The sequence below is a fragment of the Macrobrachium nipponense genome, chromosome 18 (assembly GCF_015104395.2).
Source record: "Macrobrachium nipponense isolate FS-2020 chromosome 18, ASM1510439v2, whole genome shotgun sequence".
NCBI classification, from domain to species: Eukaryota; Metazoa; Arthropoda; class Malacostraca; order Decapoda; family Palaemonidae; genus Macrobrachium; species Macrobrachium nipponense.
The window spans coordinates 24,484,385-24,508,644 of record NC_087211.1 but is presented as its reverse complement, the minus strand read 5'-3'; the positions used below and the strand labels follow the sequence as shown (position 1 = coordinate 24,508,644).

The 24,260-nt window shown below is 40.6% G+C and overlaps 1 protein-coding gene across 2 annotated transcripts in view; it reads right to left on the bottom strand.

Annotated features, from left to right (window-relative positions):
* LOC135196928 (V-type proton ATPase 116 kDa subunit a 1-like) overlaps nt 1-24,260 on the bottom strand; it is a 182,908-nt gene that overhangs the window by 104,299 nt on the left and 54,349 nt on the right. Inside the window, exon 5 of one of the 2 annotated variants that reach the window (XM_064223765.1) lies at nt 1,363-1,469. The exons of the other annotated variant lie outside the window; for it this stretch is intronic. Within the exon in view, the coding sequence (XP_064079835.1) occupies nt 1,363-1,469 (107 nt within the window). The remainder of the gene's footprint in view (nt 1-1,362; nt 1,470-24,260) is intronic. 2 annotated transcript variants of the gene reach the window in all.

The window sequence follows — 24,260 nt, the reverse complement described above, 5'->3', positions numbered from 1 at the left end:
AGAAATTAGGACTAAAAGAAACAATGGCCTATTTGTTTGATTTTCATCAATTTCATAAACCATATAGATGTAAGGGCAAAGGGCGTGAGAAAAAAATGAGTGCTGATATTACATTTGAAAACATGCAAGCTGTCAGTGCCATAGCAATTGGTACAATAAAAACACCTGGCATTAAAAATGACATACCAATAAACAGACAAGTGCAAATGCATCTATTTAAAAAAAAAAAAAAAAACTCCAAGTGCATACTGAAGTTTCTACTAGTTGTCAAGGACTACAAGGGAAGTTTATAAACCTGATAAACAGGAAGTTAAGTCAAGATACAAAACTGAGATCCTTGCACGGGCAACAGTACACTAGTTCAAACACCAACGATTTACATACAGCTAGTTGCCTAGATTCATTTCAACACTTGCTGAGAATGAAAGTTGTGTGCTATGAATAAATTTATTTAATTAAATTTCCTTACAAATTGGACTAAACTAAGTAATATTCACAAGCACTCTTCTTTTTAAGCATTGAAGATATGCACATTGTACTTGGGCAAACTCACCTACACCAAACCCCTATTATTACAGGCAGCCCATCAATAAGCACAGTTGTTGCGTAATTGTGATCAAAATCAAATGACTAGAGAACTGCCCAACTCCATAGCAACTAAAATAACCACTGTTATATTTGTATGTAGAAAAGAATTATTAAAGGGAGGCTGAGTCAAAACTAGAGAGCTCAAAATCATACACCTTCACCTTTTACAATAATTGGCAAATTAGACAAACATCATTTTCTAATTGGGATTTCACTTAAAAGTTCCAGTTTAATTAATAGACAGAACAAGAGAATTTATGAATGAAAAAAGCCCATGCACAAAAAAATCTACCCTTGTCGTCCCACTATTTGAAAATAAAATGTAAAAAATACTTTGTCAGTAGAGTAAGTTCTAAGAACATTATGAAAACTTTTAAACTATCATCTCTGGCAAAATTCATATCACCTGCACTTACCTTTATAGGATGACCATGAGAGACTAATGAACTGTAACAAACTTTACCATATGGTACAGACTGTCTCAAAAGGAAAAACCCATCCATTCAATTGTTAAAAAAAAAAAAAAAAAAAAAATCAGAAATAATTTTCTACAAAAAATTCTACATTTACAATGCTTAAGTTCAATATAAAAAAAAAAAAACCATACAAAGTTGGCTTTCAAGAAATTTTCTCAGGATGATTTTATCAAGTTAACACGAAAGTCAATAACCATATGATAAAACAAACAATACGTCTTAAGATATAAGAAATAGAGATAATGAAAGAAACGGAAATACACCAACTGAATAAAAGAAGCTTTGGTGCACTAGTTACCCAATGTGTTTGAGGTTGTGAAGCGCTGGGTCGGTCAGGAGGTTTACTCGCTCATCATCGTCAAAATAGACATCTTGGTCGTAAGGAAGGTTTGGGGGATACATGGCCTGTGGTAATGGTGGGTTGGGGGCATCAGTGGCCAAAGGAACAAATTAAACCACTCTTTCATATTTCATTAAATTCTTTGGTATCTAACACCAAATTAAAAATATGGAAAACAGGATTTATGCAGTAAAAGAATGAATCAAAATCTAGTTTAAAGTACATTTATGTTTGACTAAAATGCAATTAAAAAATCTATAAAAATACTAAATAAGAATGAGCCAATGAGTTCTGTACTGAACTAAACACAAAAAATTTAAAAACTACGTCATATACAGCATATGAATATTAAATAATTAAAAATGAAACAGGACATCAAGCAAAATGTGTCATCTACCTTCTAACAATTAAATAACATGTGAAAACATCAAAATTTAAATAATTTATAATTATGAAGAGTGTTTGGTTACCTATACATACTATAAAGCATGAAAAAACTGCCAATCTTAGAAGTGCAAAGCACATCAGTAGTTCTACCTACCTTACTATCTTACCTGTAACCATCTTTGCTTATCAATCACAGAAATTTTAATTTGATACATTATATGACCTATGTGCCCAAGCCTTACAAAAATTCACAAAATATAATATACTGTCATACCTCTTAATATTCCACCTATCAATGACACAATAAAAGCTTAACAAATAACCTACAGGCTGATAGCAATCTATTGGAATAGTTTCCAAAAGAAAATATACAGCTGAAGCAGAAATTACATATCAGATATTAAGTGGGCTTTCTCCTATAAACGACAAGTACATAATCAAAATAGTTAATTCTGTACAAAGGACCCAAAGCCACGTAGCAACAAAAGGATGAGCAACTGTCTAGACCCAACACACAGAAATATATTTAGTATCTATGAGTGTGTGAATGTCACTCAAAGTAACCTCATCAGCATGCAAGTGAAATTTTAAGAAGCAAGTCATATGAAGTAAAATTCATGTAAGAGCAGAGCAAAGAATCTCGAAAATCTCATGCATTCCAGAACATACCTGGTTAACATCCACAAATGGTACAAAGACAGTTTCATAACAAAGGTTTTATGCACAACCACCTATCTACAAAGACTGTTTCATAACAAAGGTTTTATGCACAACCACCTATCATATAGGTGTCAACATTCATGGTCCTGAATATTCCTCATCAACATTCTTTTGTCTACAAGACAAGAGGAAGTTAGATTTATTAGTTAACAGTGTAAGTAGATTTAAGGTGGTGGGGAGAAAGCACTACTCATTTGATTGTTGGATTTGTATTAAGAAAATTGCAATAAAAAGTTTGCTCCATCACAGCCCCAACAATCATAAACTACCTGAATGGATTATGTGGGAAGCTGTGACACTGAATGCTTTCCTGCATTTGCATATCTGCAGGACCCATTAGAACCTTTTGGGACTAGAGAAAAACCTAGGCTTTGGTCCAAGGATTCATATACCTAGGACTTGGCTTGGCACAGGTTGTTGAAATTCTCCTAGCTTTTCCAATTGGTACATTTGCCTCATTTGTAAAAACTTTGTCTTTGAAGCTTTGCTAGATAACCTAAAAGTATGAAAGCAATGGCTGTTTAGGCTGCTGTAGAATCTAAGCAGGGGTATAGCTGTTTGAAAAGTGTCTTCCAGATTGTGAATTCCTAAAACTACCAACCTTCCTGCGTCAAAGGGGTTATAAAAAAAAAAAAATCTTGTCCCTGGAGACATGAAGCTTCAACAACTGTTTGGTGAGGACAAATAAGGGAAGGGCTAAATATGTCCATTATTAAGTTGTGTGTTCTTAAGATAAAGCTTTGATCTATATGCTGACCTCTTTGCCTCTGATTTCTTGAGCATGCCCCCACTTTCAAGTTGGTGGTTATAACATATACTACCCTTCCTGCAGTGTGAATACTTGGAGGTTAAGATGATGGCCTTCACTTTGAAGGTGATGTGTTGTCTTGTCCAGTAACATCAAAATTCCTATAGCTTGATGGCTTGACTGCCTGACCATAAACATCAATATTAGGTGTCTTGAGTCATTCTGCTAATGAGGGTTCCTTCAAGACATTATTTGAAGCTAAGCCTAAGTAGTCATCTGGTAGAGTATTGCTGGCCAGAACCACAAAAATAGCTACAGCTAGAGATGTTAATCTACAGTAACCATAGAAACAACTTCTCTAATGACACAAGCTACCCAAAGTTTACTGGCCATGACAAGAAGGGGGAAGCATGTCTCTAGAAATCACAAATTCTTGTTAATTTGCATTTTTCCTAGCTATACTTACCTCAAACTACTTTAATAGGAGAATCCTGGATGTCAACCCGGTACCAACCAGAAAAATCCGGTTATCCCTTCCACATGCCCCGAAGATCACGGCCATGCGACCCATGACCTACATCATCAGTGCTTTCCTCTCCTTACGGTTCCTGCCCTAAGGTAGTCGGGGACAGTAGGGAGGGCCTGAAACCTAAGTAGTTCAAGGTAAGTACGTATAGCTAGAAAAAATACAAAAGGAGACTACAATAAGGCAATGGTTTGCACTTTTAAATACCACTTATACCCTCTGTCTTACCTGAAGGCACGTTGGGTCCTACGAAAACTTGCCGGAGACCCAGGGAGCGGATAAGGAAGGAGGATGGAGGGGTGAAAAAAAGGGGGAAACACATTCATACTACCACTCACACCCCTAGTCCCATGCCCGGTGGAGGTCTAAATCTGCTGTTGGCCAGCCACCACCGGTCCAATTTTGAGCAAATCAAGCAATTTATGGGTGCAGTCCTTCAGGTAGTGGGCTGTAAAAGTGGACTGCCTGTTCCACACTCCAGCCCTTAGGACCTGGCTGACCACTAGGTTCTTTGAGAAGGTTAGGGAAGCCCCAATGCCCCTGATGTTGTGAGGCCTGGCTTTCTTCGTGGGAGGAATGCCCGCTCCTTCATAAGCTCTCCTGATTGTTTCCCTTAACCAGAAGGAGATGGTGTTCTTCGAGATTGCATTCTTCTCCCGACCAGTGGACTCGAACAGGTTCTCAATAGCTGGCCTGAACCAGGCTGTCCTACTGAGGTGCTTCCTCACCGCCCAGACCGGACACAAGAACAGGTCCTGAGAATCGTCTGATCTCGCTAAGGCCAAGATCGAGAACTCCAAGAACCTGTTGTCCACAATTGAGGGGTTCTGAGTCTTAGCCACGGAGGAGGGTACATACTGAAAGGTGAGCTCTTTCCACCCTTTCGAGTGGGAAACCACACAAGATAGGTCATGTAGCTCCCTTACTCTCTTGGTAAAATCCAACGCCAGTAGAAAGACCGTCTTCAGCATCAGCTCCCTGTCCAAGATGTCGTTGAGGGGTTTGAAAGGGGGCTTCCTCAGGGCATCTACCACCCTAGCGATGTCCCACTGCAGTGCCTTCAAGGCACTAGGGGGGGGGGAAAGACTGCTTGAAGCTCCTAATTAGCATCGAAAGGTGCCTGGAATTACCCAAATCCAACTCTTTCAGAAGGAAGACTTGGCCTAGGGCAGCCCTGACCCCCTTCACGGCTGCTACTGAGAGGCCTTTGTCCAGTCTCTGGTGTAGCAGGAAGTCCACTATGTGGGGAATCTTGCCCTCCAGAGGCTTGAAACCTCTTCCTCTGCACCAGTTCCCAAATGCCGTCCATTTGGCCTGGTAGACGGTCGCGGACGATTTCCTCAGGTACCTTGACATCTGGGAGGCTACCCTCTGAGAGAAGCCCTCCTTACTCAGCAGCCGCTTGATAGTCTCCACCCGTGAAAGGATAGAGCTGGGAGACCTTCGTGGTACTTCTCGAAGTGGGGCTGTCTTAGGAGGTCTGGCCTGAGGGGCAGCTTCCAGGGGCCTTGCACCGTTAGGGCCTGGAGATCCAAGAACCATTCTCTGTCTGGCCACATGGGGGCTACTAATGTCATCTGCGTTCCTCTTGAACTTCTTAGGCGGTTTAGAACCTGCCTGATCACTCCGAAGGGCGGGAACATGTACACGTCCAGCCTGTCCAACAGGTGTTGGAATGTGTCCTCCCAGGCCGCTGCTGGGTTGGGCACCGGGAAGCAGCATACTGGGAGCTTGGCGTTTAGCTTCATCACAAACAGGTCCAGGGAGGGGAAGCCTCACATCTCGATTAGTTCTGTCGCTACCTCGGGGTGTAGGGACCATTCCGACCCTATCACCTGTCCCTGCCTGCTTCGCCCATCTGCGGTCACGTTTCTCTTTCCAGGAATGAACCTCGCTGTCAGGGTCGTACCGATGTTTGCAGCCCACCCCAAGATGGTCTCCGTGAGATCGCACAGGTAACGGGACCTCACCCCGCTCTGTTTCTTGACGTAGGCTACCACCCATTTCCTGATCTTGTGTTCAAATCCCAGCAGGGCCCTCTAGATTGTCAGCAGCTCCAGCCCGTTGATGTGGAGCTGTCTCTCCTGCTCCATCCAGACCCCTTCCCTCGTTTCAGACTGTAGGTGAGCTCCACATCCCTCTTTTGATGCATCCTTGAACAGGAGCATCTCTGGGGGGAGGTATGAGAGAGGCACCCCCAGTGTTCAAGTGGTCCAACCACCACCGGAGGGCCTCTCTGGTGGCCTGTGAGGGGAGGGTAAGTTTCCAAAGAGGGTCTTCTTTCGGACACCAACCCTCCTTCAGGTTCCACTGGACAGGTCTCAATTTTAGCCTGCCTTGGGGAACCAGCTTCTCCAGGGAGACCAGGTGGCCCAGAAGTCTCTGCCACTCCCTCACTGGGAGGGGGGGGGAGTTCTGCAGGAATGGCTGAGCTATTTTCTGCAGGATAGTCAGTGTATCCTCCACAGGGAAGCCCTGGCTACCCTCGTATCCAGATCCATCCCCAGGTACACCATACTGGTGGCTGGGACCAGATGGGACCTCTCCCAGTTCAGAACCATGCCTAGAACTGAGCAGAAGGCAGGGAGTTCGTCCCTCTGCTTCTCTAAGGCCTCCCTTGAGGAAGAAAGCAACAACCAATCGTCCAGGGACCGCAGGAGATGGATCCCCTCCTGTGAGCCCAGGATGACACGAGGGAGAACACTGGTGAAAACCTGCGGTGCTGTGGACAGACCAAAGCAGAGTCCTGAACTGGTAGGACTTACCCTCCCATCTGATCTGTAAGTACTTCCTGCTGGACGGGTACACTGGAATTTGGAAGTATGCGTCCTTGAGATCCAGGAATAACATGAAGTCCCCTTCCCTCAGGGCCGCCAGGACCGTCCTCGGGGTCTCCATCTTGCAGGGAGTCTTGAGGACGAATGTTTATGACTGACAGGTCTATGACCGGTCTCGCCCCAACTAAGAACTTCTCCACCAGGAAGAGGCGACTGAAGAATCCGGGGGAGTCGTCCGCCACTTATTGGAGGGCTCCCTTCTTCAGCAAGGAACAGACTTCCGACCATAAAGCTTCCCCGTGATTGGGGTCCCAGGGCTGGAAGGACCATGCTTCTGGTTCCCCTGTCAGGGGAGGCTTCCCGTCCTGGAAGGGGATCTGGCAACCTTCCCTGAGGACCTGGACTGTCCAGGGGTCGGCTCCGTGATCCTCCCAGTTTCGCCAATGATTCGAGAGGCAACCCCCCCCACCACAGGAGAGAGGGAAGGGGGCCTCATGTCCTGAGGAAGCTAATCGACCTCCTCCCTGACAGAAACAATTTCCTTAAACTGAGCCAGCTCAGTCTCGTCCCTCAAGACGTGGTCAATGGCGAACCTGGCCACCGCCCTGGACCAGATGTCTAGCCAGGAAGCTACGTGGACCGTAGCCCAAGCCGTGGTTTCCATCGCCATGGCCTCCAGTTGGGAAAAAGCGTCTGGCCCTGCCAAGAGCCTCACCTCCGAGAGACCTGGAGCGAGGAAAGTAAGGGCTCCTTCCACAGACATGGGGGAAGCCGAGAAGTCCTCAGGAGTGTAGTCTCTCCTCTGCCTGGCCTTGGCTGCCGGGAGGAGTTTGGGACCCGTGGGACCTTGAGGAGTTCTTGGGGACCGCAACTACCTGGTCTGCATGAGCCAGGGCCTGGGTTGTGTTCCCAGCCAGGGGGAGGCTCAGAGGAGGCTTGGTCTCCATCAGACCCCCCCAAGAGGAAGTCTACAGCTACGGACCTCTTGGCGTCAGGAGGCGGGGTGGGTTCTGCCAGAAGATTCTTCGCCCTAAAGGTGGACGCCACGTCCGCGGTGCCCTGCCCTTCCAAGGCGCTCTGGAGCTCGTCCTGGATGAACGCCTTGTCCTCATCATCCTCTAGGTGGCAAGAGGGGGCTGTCATGGGTGCCCCTCTAGGCAAGGAGCCTTGGACCGAACCAGCGGGGCTGTCATGGGACTCCCACTGGCTCAGGCTTGCACCCTGATCTTGACTGGAGAGGGCGAAATGGCTCCGCCTCCTCCGAGGGGTGGAAGGAGGGGGAGGGACGCCAAAGAAAGGAGCCTGCCCGGCACGAGCGGCCGCCAAGGGGTGTGCTGGTATTGGGGCGGGATCCACCGAGACCGCAGGGGGAACAACCGGTGGTGATGTGGAGTACCTGCTTGTGGGACCGTCATGGGAGCCACGAACTCAGGGGCCCTCCGTGGGAACCGACTGGTCGGGGAAGCGGTGGTGTCCGTGGCGGCGCAACCCGTCACAACAGCTGCCGCTCCTACTCCAACCCCTGTGGTCCTGGCTACAAAGGAGATAGTGGGAGAAGCAGCCTGGGGAGGAGGAGGAAGAATGCACTCGACTCCTCCTGGCACAGTGCCTCCGCTTGCTCTCCACCTCCTCCTACGGGAGGACCTGTTTGAATCTGAAGACTCTGAGGAGGAATAATCTTCGGGAGAATGGGCCTCCTCTTGTCCTTCCTCTTACTGCTCCTGGCCCATGGTGAGCAGCCCTGGAGCTCAAACCGGCCTGGGGCAACGTCCACCGGGGGAGTGTCCCGGCCTTCTACTCCAACATCATGGGGAGGAGGGGAGGCAGCCATCAGTCATGAAAATTGTCCTCCCTCAGAGGCAATCTGAATGGGGTACGGGGGATGCACCAGGATCCGGACCAGGACTGGAACTCTGAAAAGACTGTCGGCTCCCGCTGCCTGCTGTGTCAGCCAAACCCCTAAGGGGAGGTGTAAGGGAGCACGAACGAGGTGCATGTAAAACCGACGGCCACCCCGACTGACGCAGACAAAGCACCCAGCTCCAAGACCGCGCGCACCATAGTGGGGTGAGCCACGCGCACTGTAGCGGGGTGAGCCGCACACACTGTAGCGAGGTAAGCAGCACTCAAGTGGCGAGGGGTGAGCCACGCTCACCAAGTTGAAAGCAGACGCAAACACCTCAGCCGACGGAGGTCCCTGAAGGTTGAAGAGGGACCACACTGCTTCCAGGAAGCCATTGTCCCCGGGCGGCAGAACCTGTATAGGAGACACGGACTCATTGGGCTCTGCAATGGGCAGAGCCCAGCAACGAACTCGCCTAGGTCCCCTCGCTGGGAAGGAACAGGGGAAGACTTTGGAAGCAAAGCTGGCAACGGGGCAGGTCTAGCCGACAAGGGCTCCTCCAAGCGCAAATTCTTCATGGGAGACCTGCCCTTCTTCTTCTTCTCCTTCCTCTTGGTCGAGGCAAACGTCCATCGGAAGGGAGGCCAGGACACACACTCCGGGCACATGGACTCAGGCGAGCATGGCCAGCCATGACACGAGTTACACAGAGTGGGGTCTATCTTTGTAGAAGATAAGAAAGCCCCACACAGCTTGGCCTCCGAAGGGCCTGGACAACGGCACTGAGTGTCAGACTCCATGAGTGAGTGCACACACACACACAACAAGGAAAAAGCACAATGGGGAACTGGCTCGAAACACGAAAGACGAGCAGACACGTGTGGACCGGTCAGCAACCAGGAAAGCACTGAGGTCGTAAGTCGTGGGTTGCATGGCCATGACCCTCAGGGCATGTACCTAGCTAGGTGTCGAAGGGATAACCGGATTTTTCTGGTCGGTACCAGATTGACATCAAGGATTCTCCTATTAAAGAAGTTCGAGGTAAGTATACAGCATCGAACAAAAGGGATTAACTTTGGTAGCCTTTAGTAGCCATGGCTCTGCTCCAGCCCAATGGCTTACTCTTCAGTATTAATGGAGGCAACTCTTGATAGCAGAAGAAATACAAATAAGAGAAGACTGTCCTTGCTTACTCATGCCTAACAGGGACTCCAGTGCAGGCCATCCCCCTTCTCTGGACCAAAAGTTGCCTCCTCACTGTGGTCAACCAATAGCCTAGTGTCCTCTACTGCCTAAACTTTGGGGACCTGGCCACTGGCTGCCCATGTCAAAAACTGCCACCCATGTCTCTGTCCAATATATCTTTTCTTGGAGCTCCCTAACAAAGATAGGAAAGATCCTTGGTCACCTCAACATGCTTCATTAACACATTTTGTATTCTTAAGAAACACTACTATGCTAGTGTGTAAAAGTTATACTTGCCTATGCAACAGCATCATACTTCTGGATTTGACCCCCTCCATCAGCACAGAAACTAATGGTTCCGGACACCTATTCCTTCTACTTGCACATGACAAGGAACTCCCAGAAAAACCACTCCAATGTGTCAATCTCCATTGGAATGAAGCTATCCAAGAATAACAAGAATGAAGCTATAACCTGCTCCGCTATTACTTCCAAACCTGATGAGGGATGATGAGTATGTAAGAAACAGTAAGACGCACTGGAAATAGATACTACAGTGACACATTAACATTGGAAGAACAGTGCAACAGGGTTGTTCACAAAAATTTAAGAAGGCTGTCCTTACATCTGTCTGTTCTTCAAATCTGTCTGTTCTACAAGACTGTTGAACGTGAAACATTCCAGACCATGAATGCAGGCATCTTCATAATTGATGGGGTTGTGATGAAACTAAACTCCTACTACACCCAACAATATATCATAAATGCAGGTTTTGCAATCTTTACTAGGCACAAAAAAAGATAAGAAAGAGTATATGACCTTTTCCTGTTAGGATACAATCCATGAGTCATGTAGTACGTAAGTATAAAATAATGAACTGCCAAATTTAATTATATTTCCACTACAAAAGGGATATATATGACTGATTAATCTCTCAAAACATAGTTTAAATAATTTCAAGAAAATAAGCCATTCCAAAAAAGCTGACTCGTAAAATGTGCTTCAAATAACAATTCCTACTCAACACAGTAATAGTAATTTGACATGATGTTCAAACTAATGATTACCTTCAATCACACTTTTTCTACACTGAAAATTTCTCATTCAACCTAAAATTCAGATAAAACCATGCTGTAAAAATTCGCCTACTAACATAAAACATTAAAAACAAAACATACATTCCAGTGATAACAACACAACTTGCCTTAATTGGCACAACTCACAACAGTTAAAGGCCTACTACCTTGCATCTTTCAAATAACCAAACCTGTTTCCAGTAGACTGTAATATCTAAAACTGTATACAGCAAAGAACTACATATGTACAAGACTTGACAGCACCACTTCCAACATCAAATTGCTTTTCACATGAGACTTGAAAGAAACGCATATTTCTTCTATCCACAGTGTAGCAAAATATGAGAAAAAAACCTATCATAAAATGTTTTTCATTTCAGACTGCATAAAATGCCATATCTTCAGGGTAACTGATTCTTAAGCAATACCTAAGTAATAGATTGTATTCTTGTGTATTCTTTAAGCAGTGATACTGATTTTCCTACTAGTAAAGCTTAAAAGTTAAGCTAGCATAGAGCTTACGTGTGCAAATATGGCATGGTTGCTCTTTAGCCTTATCCAAAATCAATACTAGTAATAAATTAGCAGTATGCATTTTTCTTGCTTCAATTACCTTCCTAATTTTATCTGGTATCATTTACAACTGTATCCATGCTTTAAGTCAAATGTAAGCCCACTCACTCTTTAGCTTAGTCTTACATGCAATACTGTACTACTCTGCAGATATTAAGCAAAGTACTATGGAGAATTTATATGTAAACATCAAATGGATTTTTATATGTAAACATCAAATGTAATCCTAAACGTACTATATTTTACGTACTTTATATGTTAAACAATAGTAAAACAATTAGTAAGGTTTTGGTTGATTTTTTAGTTTTTTTAAGTAACGAACTGGTCAATCACCTGACATTTTTTCATATGCAGTAGAAGTTTAAGAATATTTCCATCAATGGCCATTTTTATGTCAAGCTGCCAAGAAAAGTTGCTGCCGGAACATCAAAATATCCAGTCATTAACGTCACATTCAACTTACAACAATTGACAAGAGTACGGTAGTTGAAGCCTTTTCCACAATTCAAATACAAAAGTCAAAGCATTTATTATCAGTAACAAACAACACACATACAATATGATACTGTACTTTGTACAAATAAATTTGTAAAAATAAGAGAATTTATGAACAAACACGAAGAAAACTGCAAAGTTACATCCATTAAACGTAAAAGCCTAAGTCCTTGATCACTATTACAGTCATTCTGTATAAAGTCTATATTCCTCAACTATTAAAACCAGCAATATGTATTTGCATAAGGTAATAGAGCTGTATCAGAGAAAATGAAGCCTACTAAGCTATGAGAAATAAAAAGCATGGGAAACAAATAACATATTCAAATATATCATTACTATACAATAGCACAATAAAGAGGAGAATGAACATAAAAAGCAATTTTATGACAGTATTTCTGTGAAAAATGTGAACATGCAAAACCATATAATGGGCTCGTGGAAAGCTGCCAAGCCATCTAGAATCAGTTTCAAAGATTCAAAACAACTATATCATTTTCACTGGGTATGACTGCTTACAAAAGAGACAGAGAATGTCAACTTGCTAACATGGACAGTGAAGGAATAGAGACTAAAAGTTCTCCTATAACTGCTAACATACCAAACATAGTATCATTAGTAGCAATGATCACAAGAAAACTAAATTTTGGTATCTAATAAACTAACCTAACAGACCTTAACATAGTACTGAGACGCTAATCATTCTTTCCTGTGCAGCAAAGCAAAAGCAATAACAAAAACTGTATGGAGAGAGAGAGAGAGAGAGAGAGAGAGAGAGAGAGAGAGAGAGAGAGATAGAGAGAGCAAGAGAGAGAGAGGAGAGAGAGAGAGAGAGAGAGAGAGAGAGAGAGAGAGAGAGAAAACAAATTTGTATATATGTATATATATATACATATATATCCACCTAAATGTAATTGTGGGAAGATTCTTTTTCAGATTTTTTCTTACTAAAAGAACAAATTATATTTCTATAAAAACAGAATAACAATAAATTCTATAAAAGGAATATATGCTGTAGTATAGCAGATGAAATAAATGACAACTCACCTCTATGAATTGTCATCGAGAAAACAGAAATGAGATAGCCTCATTTATCCTGAACTAATCTAATGAGCCCTGTAGATATAGAATATTATAGTTACAAGGTAAGTTGAAAACATCACAGTGTGTGGAGGAAGGAGGAAACATGCATAAAAGTCTAACAAACCCACAGCAGCTTAATCTACCCTACAATTCACATACCTTTTACACCATATAAAAGACAAAAGGAAATATTTAAACTTATCAATACAACCAAGTCTTCCTGAAGCCTAAAAATTAACTTTTTAATTTTTTTTGTTCTAGGTATTAGATTTAATTTTGGAGCAAAAACAACATAAAACTTAAAACTTCATACCCAATAGAAATGAAGATAAATTAGATCAAAAATGTGTACTGCACCAGTAATATTACTGGTAACCTCAAATACCACTGTACCTAAAAGATATAGAAATGGACAGACCATGGGTATCACAATTTCCCCAGTGATCACGAGATCAGTATCTATTCCAAGGATAAAATAACAAACTTATTTCTAAATAAAATGATATCCCAACAGTTTTCATAACAGGACAAGTTTGCACAACCCCAAAGATAAACAATGACTGCAGCATAAGAGTGGCTTTCTTGTTAATTACTAAGTAGAATGAAGACTACCAAATTTAGTCCTCACAATATAATTTTGCCATTCCTTTTAAATTGCAGTGCACATAAATTACACAAAATTTTCCCAACAAATTTCTCAGCCAAATATGTTTTACAAGAAAGAAACATACGTAATTATATAAAAAGACCTAGAAGCAAAATTTCAAAGAATTTTCCATAATAGCTAACACATTACTATGAGTTATTCACATAACACACTTGTGATTCAAACATGAAAAATTTAAATCAATTTCATGACCTTCCACAAAACTTACCTATGATTTTCTCAAACCCAATTCTGGATGAACAATAAAATATGAAATAAGAAAAGGCTCAAACCCAATTCTGGATGAACAATAAAATATGAAATAAGAAAAGGCTTTCACATTTTCTAGCATACTTACTAAAGCCACTGTGAGGAAATTACGGTGTTTAACAACAATATATACCTCAAACTTTTCAAGATTCTGTTCACAGTTTAAAACATCTGCATTTCTCATTTCTATTTTTTTGCTTTGTTTCTTACCATTTTTAGAACTTATACTTGGCATACATATGCCCACATTTATTCATTCCCCTGTAACTGTAGTTAAAAATCTGAGAAGAAAATCCAATTTACTCTCAACAATAAAATCATCCTTTTCATTATCAATAACAGAATAAAAAACTTGACAAGTCATTACTGAATTCATTAAAACATTTAAAATCGTTACAGAATTAGGACCATTATTTAATTCTTTAGCCTTGAAAACTGTAAGTAACCATTTGATCTGAAAGCCATTCACCATTGTTATAAAGATATCCATTCTCACTCACACCCACCCCCTTTTCTGGAGTCTTTGTAAACATGAACAGTTTTGAATCAGCCTCCAAGATGAAGGCAATTAGCTTCTACATAAATGCTATCTAAATCATTTCTCAACAAATGGGCCACATGTGGTTGATGACCAGGTCTGAACAACCAAAAGCCCCAGAAATAAGAAGCATATTGCGCTGGGCATTCTGAAGGAAAATATCTATACTAGAAAGAAACAGGATTTTTTTTTATTATTACTAAGCTAAGGGAAGGTCTGACAGAATTTTACCACCAAAGAATTCCCAGAGATTAGATTAGATTATAAAATTTTTGGCACATAGCCAAGCGCCGGAGCCGGGGGGCCATTCAGCGCATATATATCTTACGAATGAAAAAAGTCACTGTCACACAAACAAACATACACAGAACCGATCAAACATACAAATCATTCATTCATAAAAACCAAACAAACCTAAAACAATTAAGAGAAAATTAAAATTCATAAAAAAGACCTGCTGCCTTGGGATCCTTCATGCCAAGAATATCTCCTTAAAGGACTTTTCCAAGTTGAATGTTATTGTGAAGGTCTTGGGTCTTCCTCTAAATCCTTGCCCATGAACTATAGTACTGTCAAGCAAAAAAACTATTTCCTGCTGAGCAAGCTTCAATAATACAGCTTTATTATACACTCATATGTCAGAAGAAAGACACGATAAACATGAAAATAAACCCTGGTAAAATAGATTTATAAATATAAAATACCTGTACATTATGAATACTTATGGTGCAGGAGTAATGGTTTTAGATATACTGAAGCCTCTTGTTTATACACTATGTCCATCACACAGCCAGGAAGCTCTGAAGTTTTACAATAAAGCAAATGAAAGATGTATGATATTAAGCAGAAACACACGAGTCCATTTAAACAGAATTAATGAATGTTTGCATAATTAGAAGTATATCAACTAACAGAGCCACATGCATGGAAAACAACAGTGGAGATTCTAGGAACTAAAGACTAAAGCTTCAAGTTCTAACGTTCTTGGAAAACTTGCGAATGGAATACCTTCCAATGGTAATGGAAAAATGAAGCCTATCTGAAGAAATTTTCCTCAAATGAAAATCCTGCAATACAGCTCATGGAAAGAAGAAACATATTCCAGCAGTGGAACAAACACTTCTACAGTTATAAACCATAACTAGTTTTAGCTGTGTTTTTATAAAACACCTAGTTTTAGCTGTGTTTTTATAAAACACCTAGTTTTAGCTGTGTTTTTATAAAACACCTAGTTTTAGCTGTGTTTTTATAAAACACCTAGTTTTAGCTGTGTTTTTATAAAACACCTAGTTTTAGCTGTGTTTTTATAAAACACCTAGTTTTAGCTGTGTTGTTAAAGTACTGAATATAACAAAAGTCTCTCTCTCTCTCTCTCTCTCTCTCTCTCTCTCTCTCTCTCTCTCTCTCTCTCTCTCTCTCCTTCAATGTTCTTAAATTTTAAAAATGTATAGCTATTTACAATTTTCTCATTCTTTATTCACGTTATATGAGAGGGAAATGAGAGTAAAATGCATGGTACGGTGGTTTCAAAATTTCTGTAGAGACAAAAACAGACAAATTATGAGCAATTATAATTTTAATCATTTTGACCATCAGCAGACATGCTATGGAAAAATGAAGTGAAAATTTTCAATTCTAACTTAATCATTTACACTACAGTACTAAATACGTATATAATTTGTACTTGGTGACCAACCCCGCACTGACTGGGAAAACTTTGAATAACAGTCTTTCATTTACCTTAGAAAGGAAGTAACATCTGGTGTGGTTTTAACATGTTGATTTAAAGCAATGAATTGTAGATAGAATTATTAATCACAGGAAAGAAAACCAATTTCAATGATAATACACATAAGTACTTTACATGAAAAAGAATTCAAAGGAGAAGCAGGAAAATTTTTCTAAGTTTGGCCGCAATTCCAGTCATGTTACTTGGCTCGACACTGTGAGATAGTGTATGAATCTACTTTTCCATGTCCTTTCTAATAGCTTTTTATTTGGTAAAATTACAATAAAAGCTCACATAATATCATAAACAGATAAGAACTAAAATCAGCAATAATCCTTGAGTGTATTCATGATAAAATACAAAATGTACTGGGATGGGAAGATGTGGTACCTTTTAGTGAGTTACATATGTTCTAATATTTTTTTTTACTTTACTTTGCAAAAATAACAATTACAGCTGACATACTACCATAAAAGATGAGTACACCAGCAGCAATCCCTGAGAACATTTAATGGCAAATATATACAAGATGTACTGGAATGGGGAGATGTAGTACATTCCCTCATGATATCAAAGTCACACGATTCTCTTATATCTTGATCTGAGGCATGTGTGTGTTGCCATATGGTCATTTATGGCCCATTCAAGCGATAGGATTGTTATTGCAAAAATTTTTTCAAATATTATGGTACAAAATAGCAGTAATCATATAAGCTTAACTAAAGAGTTTCATTTGCAATTATTGCAGACCAAAAGAGCCCTGAGTCCCTTAACAGGCAATCGCTGGTGCTAGAAAAATTATCTGCATTAAAGCTTACACCTGGGGAATGAAAATAATAGCGGTTTTCATCAATATAGGTATAAAAAAGGCAAGATTATTAGCCGAGGGACTTGAGGATCCATATGGCACATATGGGGTAAGAATTCTTTTTTTTTATCTGTAGACACAAGATTGGTGAACTTTGGAATATGGGTGTATTGTGGTAATGGCATATACATGAAAAAGTGTGCAATAAAATATTTACATAAACTTTCCAATTTTCTTGTCTTAATGGTCAGCAGGTGAGTTTAACTTGGCATAATTATGCAGGTAAAAGGGCAGTAATTAATGTTTGGAGAAACATTTCATGCCCCTGGGGAATTCTAGGAAGGTGCCACTAGCAAGCACAGGAATGTACATTTGAAGAGGCTGGATGCTTGGCATCACCAATAAAATGACTTGTGTATTTAAGGGAGAGATAAAGGTCAAATTTTATAATGTCCATAAAAAAATTTCTCGCTATAATCAACACTATTTGAGAGGAAAGACTATACATAGACAACTGTAGACAGAGTTAAAAGTTCTTTGAGACATTTCATCCTCAACTGTTGCATTCCTTTCTGCCTTTTTATTTTTCATTTGCTTCCTTGTTTCTTCCAACCTAGATATCCAACTTCTGTTGAATTCATCTTCCTCCAATATAGTGGTTTCAAACTACTTTATTATACTACAATACTAGAGACTAGAGAAAGCTAATCTACTATAATGAACACTAAGTAATATTATTCATCTCTTTCAACAAGAAGAATGACAGAAAAATGTTTATAGAATAGTTGGTAAAAGAAGATCAAATAACTTCCTAAATCCATTGAATACAGAACTGAAGAAAGAAAACTGCATTCAAACTGAGACCACCAACCTAATCAAATTAAAGCAGTAAAAATATAAGGAAAAATTAAAAAAAGAATGAAAAGGTTATCCAATTCCTTTCCCAACCCTTCCAACATGAGTACATATGGAAATTTTTATAATAAAATTTATTTTTTAAATACTTACCTCTCTATTATGATAGCTGTATTTCCCGCATCAAGTGGGAGGATGATAGCGTGTGAAAAGTTAAAAATGAACAGAATAGCTCAACTTGAACCATGTACTGGCCCATCCCTTTTGGGTGGTTTGAGAGTCTATAGTGTTTTCTTTTGTCCACATGAATAGGGAGGTGAGGGATGATATACGATAGAAATGTAATTATCTAAAAAATAATGATAAAATTTCTATTTTTGAAATGAATCTTACCTTCCTATTATGATAGCCGATTCCCACACTAAACCTAGCTGGTGGTAAAGGTGCAAGGAAAAATTTAATACTCCTCAAGAAAATCATAAAACTCCACACAGAGTAAGATGCTATTTACCTAATGATTAGCATTCATCTGCTAATACTCCTGCTAAATGAGGACTAATTTGTTAGGTAGTAAGACCTCTCAACAATGCTGGAGGTTCCTTGCTAGGGATACCACCCTCACTCTGGTGCAAGTGGGACATAAGGCCTTGTGCCCAGGCAAGCAGCACAACGATGGTAAAAGAGTGAAGACCCTTACCTAATACAACATAAAAACCTTCATACTCCCCAAAACTTGACAATTTCCAAACTAAATAGGAAAGGTTAGAGTACAGCTACCCTCATTGTTCAGGATGTGAGTTCCCCGCCATACTGAGGGGCAAAAGATCTCTGCATGATTCATAATGACTTTTTGCATTCCACAAATAGTGCAAGACAAATACGGAGTTGAACCTCCACACCGCCACTTTGATAACTTTCTCCTGAGAAAGATTCTTAAAAAAACAAAGTGGTCACTACAGCTCGCACACTGTGAAATCTACTTTAAACATTGGTAAAAATGCAGAATCTAGATTTGTGTATATTTCCATGTCTCTCTCTGACCACAGAATTGGACAGGTAAGACACAGCATTCTTTGACAAAGGTAAATGAGGTTTCCTAGGGCTGCAAAAAAAATGTTGCTGACATTTCGTCTGATTTTCCTAGTCCTTTGCAAATATATATACAGAGCGCTCTGACTGGACACAGGGAAGTTTTTTCCCAATCTGGCATCAAAGAGGACAGACTGGAGATCACAAGATAACAAGTATGAGGATGCAACTTCAAGTTATTCTCGGCCCTAAAAAACGTGTAGAAAAGACAGGACTACTTGCATAGTAAAAGCCTACAAGGCATGAAAAAGTCAGAAGCTCATTGACTTTTTGCCAAGGCCAAAAGGCTAATAAAAACAAGTCTTCACTGTAAAATTCTTACGGGAGGTTGTGTTCAAGGGCTTATGTAGGGCATGCTTACAAACTTAAGAAGCCCATCAAAAATTTCAGTCCATCCAGTCCAAGTGTTTATTTGGAGACTTAAAAATCTCAATTTGGAAGGAGTGGGTGGCCTCCTTAATATCCATGTTAAATGAAATATCTAGACCAGTATATATGCCTCAATATAGAGGCTAACATGGACCAATTCCCTTTGATGGCAGGGACTGAAAAATGTCTGTTGTAATGTTAGTTTTTCCTAAACTGATGTTATTCACACAGGTATGGGTGCAAGAAAGCCTTCTTGGCAGAACACCAAGCCTTATGCACTGTTCACTGTCTGATACAGTGCATTAGTCAACTCCTTTCTGGAGTTAAGAAAGAACAGACCTGCATTCCTTCAAAAAATCCTTGCTTGTTAGTGACAGTTGAGTCTCCAATTGGTCAGCTGAAGCATGGGGAGGTTTCTGTGAAACCTCATATGTATCTCATGGCTGTTTGAGATCTTCCCTTGGTGGAAGGAGCTTGGGCAATCTACTAACAGAGGTAGGTTGTATGGGAACCATTCTCTGCCTAGCCACCAAGGAGTCACTAAGTCATGCATGAAGTCACAGCCATACAGAATTTTGCTGGCACCCTTTGTATATTGCATAAGGGGGAAAAGCATAAAGGTCTAGATAAGACCAGTCTAAAAGCATTGTGTCAACTGTCCAACCTTGAGGATCCTGAACTGAAGAGCAGTACACTGGCAGGTGATTGTTGAACCTGGTAGCTAATATGTCCGAATGAGGAATGCCCCATAGCTTCCGCAGGTCCTCGTGGACTTGTGGATGCAAAGTTCATTTGGAGGAAATAATCTGGTCCTTCCTGCTCAGTTGATCTGCCACAATGTTCATTTTTCCTGGTACAAACTGGGGCAATAGATGCATCTTCTTTCCTCTGACCAAGTGGGAATGTGACTTGTTTTTGCTCAGTACTAGATCCCCCAATGCTAGCCAACATCTCTTAACTGATACTTCCACCACCTCAGAGCATCTGCTAACTCCCTTGAGACTTGAATTTAAATGGAGTCTGACTGATCTTCCTGGTTCCAGAGCTTCTTGAGAAAGAATATAATTGGCTTAATTCTAAGTCTGGCACCCAGATCCAGCTTCTCTAGTGATGACAGGTGTCCTAACAGGGACAACCATTTCTTGTTTGGCAAGGTTGTGAAGGAAAGAAATTCTTCTAGAATCAGAAGAAAATTGTCTATGCATTTTTCCTTCACAGACCAAGAAATTCTTGGTACCCAGAAGCATTCTCAAGTAACAAAGGTTATGAATTGGTATTAGATTGGATTTTGAAAAAATTACCAGTATCTCTAAACTGAACACTAGAATTAGCCAATTGTTCAGGTAGAGAAGCATCCAAATACCTACCAGAGCCCACTTGCCCAACTGCAATAGGACTCATGTAAAAACTTGAGCTGAGCTCAGACAGAAGCACATTGCACAAAACAGGTACATCTTGCCATGAAAATAAACAGCTGACATTTCCTTGAATTTGCTGAATTGCCATTAAAACTGAACTGGCAGACTCCATGGTGAATGGAGTCAGGCAAAGAAAATGTAGTCAACCCATGGGATTTGCAGGGGATGCGTACCACAACCTCCTGCGAAGAGCTTAAGTTCATGAACATTGATATCCCTCTAAAAATGCTTATAATTACCTAATTTTATTAGTCTTATAAAAAAATGCATTTAGTCATGAAAATATGAAAATACAGTCATTAGTGAATATATATAAGAAATATTCTGCAAATAGGTGAATTTTTTGTAAATGTAGGTACAAGTTCCACGTTCCACAGAAACATTCACGAACAGGCAAAACCACGAATAGGCAGGGGTCCACTGTAGTTCAACTTGGAGACATCCAGTGCTGGTCTCCATTCTCCCTAAGCTTTTGGTACTGGAAACAGGTTTGATTATTGACTGATTAATTTATAGGTTTTAGGCATAATGCCAAGCACTGGGGCAACTAAGGTCAGTCAGTGCTAAAACGGAAATTGACAGTCAAAGGTTTGAAAGGCGTAACAGGAGGAAAATCTCACAGTTGCACTATGTACCACGTGTTAGGAGAGGGTAGAAAGTAAGATGACGAAAGCAAATATGAAAGGAGGCACAGTAAAAGGAACGAAAGTGGTTGCAGCTATGGGCCGAAGGTGTACTGCAAAGAACCTTAAGTACTACTTACAGTGTACCGCATGAGGTCCACTGATGGCACCACCCACCTATGGGGTACCAGAAACAGGTGATCATGCCAAACTTAAAAAAAGAGGCCCAACCCCCCCTCCTACTGGGGACTGAGGGTTTGATGCATCATTTCCTAACAGGGACTGAATTTTTTCTAGGATGCTTACTGTCTTTCCTGAAAGACCAAAAGGGCTGGTTTTTGAGGGCACCGATGACACCGTTGTGCCTGCATTCAAATGCAGAAGTGTGGCTGTTGTTGTGGTTATGTACGCCTAAGTGGTTGAGAATGATGCACCAAAAATCATGTTTCCTCATTCTCCGCCTATTGCACTACCATAGCTAATGCTGAGGAGTCCAGTAAATGTGAGGGGTGATGGGCAACAATGTTAACCTTCTGAGTCAAAGAGACAGAGGGAGCATAACAAGAACACAATTGATTACTGAATTAAGCAATCCAAAAATTCCACAAAATTGCTTCCAAAGTGTTGTTCCTCAAGGGAGGTCTGACACTTATCTCTATGCAATCCAAAAATTCCACAGAATTGCTTCCAAAGTATTGTTCCTTGGGGAAAACTAGAAACAATCTTGCTATTTTGTCCATGGCTGCCATAGCCATTTCCATTTGACATTACCTTCATAATGAGAAAATTCTCCAACTCCACAAAAGTTAATACAAATCTTACCTAAGGAAACTGCTCTTTTTATTAGAGTCCAGCAGCAAGAAAAAATTGGGGTCTCTAATGGAAGACATCCAGCAGCAAGAAATAATTGGAATGAATCTCTAATGGAAAACTGGAGTTAAATCTGGCAACTGCCTAGTTTTTTACAATATTGCTCTTGTCTTTCTCACAAAGAGGGGAAGAAAAGAGGAAGAACTTTTAGAACAGACTTTCCGACAGTGCAATTTAGCCAGTCAAACCTGTTAAGTGCGGACTTAGCCAGTTTTGGAGACTGGGATCTGCCTTGGGTTCCAGCCTAGCAGTCCTAAGGAACCTCCAATTCTAAATCAATGTTTTTCAAAAAGAAATCAAGAAATTTTTTGTTAGCAGACCTTAATCAGTCTCTGAAAAGCTCATGATGCTACCTGTTCTTCATCAGCACTCAAAAAGCTTGGTTAAGGGGAAGCCTATCCAGTCTGCTCTGTTGCTGCCAAAGAAGGATCTGCTTGTCTACCAGGCAGATGTGCCAATCCTCAGGGCTAAAAGAGGCTCAAGAATACCTCAAATCCTGCCTCGGTGACTGGGAAGCAGCCTGAGGAGTCTATGTTGCCAAATATGGTTGGAAAAAAAAAATGCCTAGAATACTCATGAGTAGACAAGTCGAAAAAGAAGGGGACCAAGACTAGAAGTGAGACACCTGAGGAGAATGGAAACTACAATGAGGCACCCATGCCTTATGCTTTGCCAATGGCAACTGCAAGACAGAACAAGGGAATGATACTCTCCCACTTTTCTCCAAACTGAGTAAAATACTAGCACCATCTCACAAGGCATCAAAAGTTGATGAGAATGCCTGAGAAAGGAAGGAGACTGTGGAGAACAAATGCACTTGCACAAAACCCCCTCACATTGGATTTAAAAAAAAAAAAAGTGAAGATGATCTGGCATAGCCAGCCACCTGGGAGACCAAGAAGAAAAAAGCAAGTGTCTCACACCAGGTGAAAGTCTAACACTAGGAAAGTATTCGTCATCAGCCGAGTCCCTGCTGTCAAGTGTGGCCAATGTCAGGCAAGCACCTATGTCAAGTGAGCTTCCGATGTCAGGCATGTCTAGTGAGCGTTCAATGTCAGGTGAACACCTATCATCATGAGAACGCTTCCAAGAAAGAATACAAGATCATCCCACATAGGGATTGCTCTGGCCAACAAATACACTGATCACAGAGATATTTAAAAGAGCTATCCTTGATCCCGCATTTAACACATCACTGTCGCAAACTGAAGATTAAAGCTGAGCTTGACCCTCCATGGGGTTAATAGAACTGCTGTCTGGTTATCGGTGGCTTAGGCCAAGTATATAAACATAAAAAATATGCATATTTTCCTTGGCTCTTTTAAAAAGTTACCCTTTACTTTGCTGTATCCAATAATACTGTATTTAGTCTTATATTATTATTGTATTATAAAATACAAACAAACCAACCATGTTTTGGTTTGGAAAAATCAGCTGATGGCAGGTATGATTATATTGCCACATTTAACTCTTAATTCAAAACAATTTTCTTGCTTCTATTTAGCGGTTGAAATATGACTTAAATAAGTCTTATTGTGAACTAGATTTAGTTATTTTTTTGTTAATAGATGGTGCTACTGTCTGGTTATCAGTAGCTAGGCCTAAGCGCCGAGAGACCTCATGAAATACAACATAACGAATTTGCATTTTTTTCCTTGGCTTTCATTAAGTTATGCTTTACTTTACTGTATCCAATAATACTGTATGTAATCTCATATTACCATAGCAATATAAAATACAAACAAATCACTCAATGTTTTGGTTTGGAAAAATCAGCTGAGAGCAGAGGTAAGATTATTTCGCCATATTTCACTCAATTCAGAGAGATTTTCTTGTTTCTATTTAGTGTAAATTAATCTCTAGAAACTCTATTTATATGGAACAAGGTTATTTATCATTATATGAAGTGCTTTTAAGTTGAAATACGACTTTAATACGTCTTGTTGTGAACTAGATCAATCTATATTTTTCGTTAATAAATGGTGTCGGTAGCATGTTTGTGTAAAAAATTAAGATTCCACTCACTATTTTCATCCTATTTTTTCCTAATACGAGATTTACATATCTTTTATCAGTGTGAAAAAAACACTAATCTGTATCCTTTCATGGCCAGTATTATTAAAATGCTTTTTTCTCCACTATTATTGTGGTAGAGTTTCATCTATGTTGCTGATGCACAATAATTTATAGTCATTAGCAGTGTGAACATTTTTTTTTTAGATTCAGCT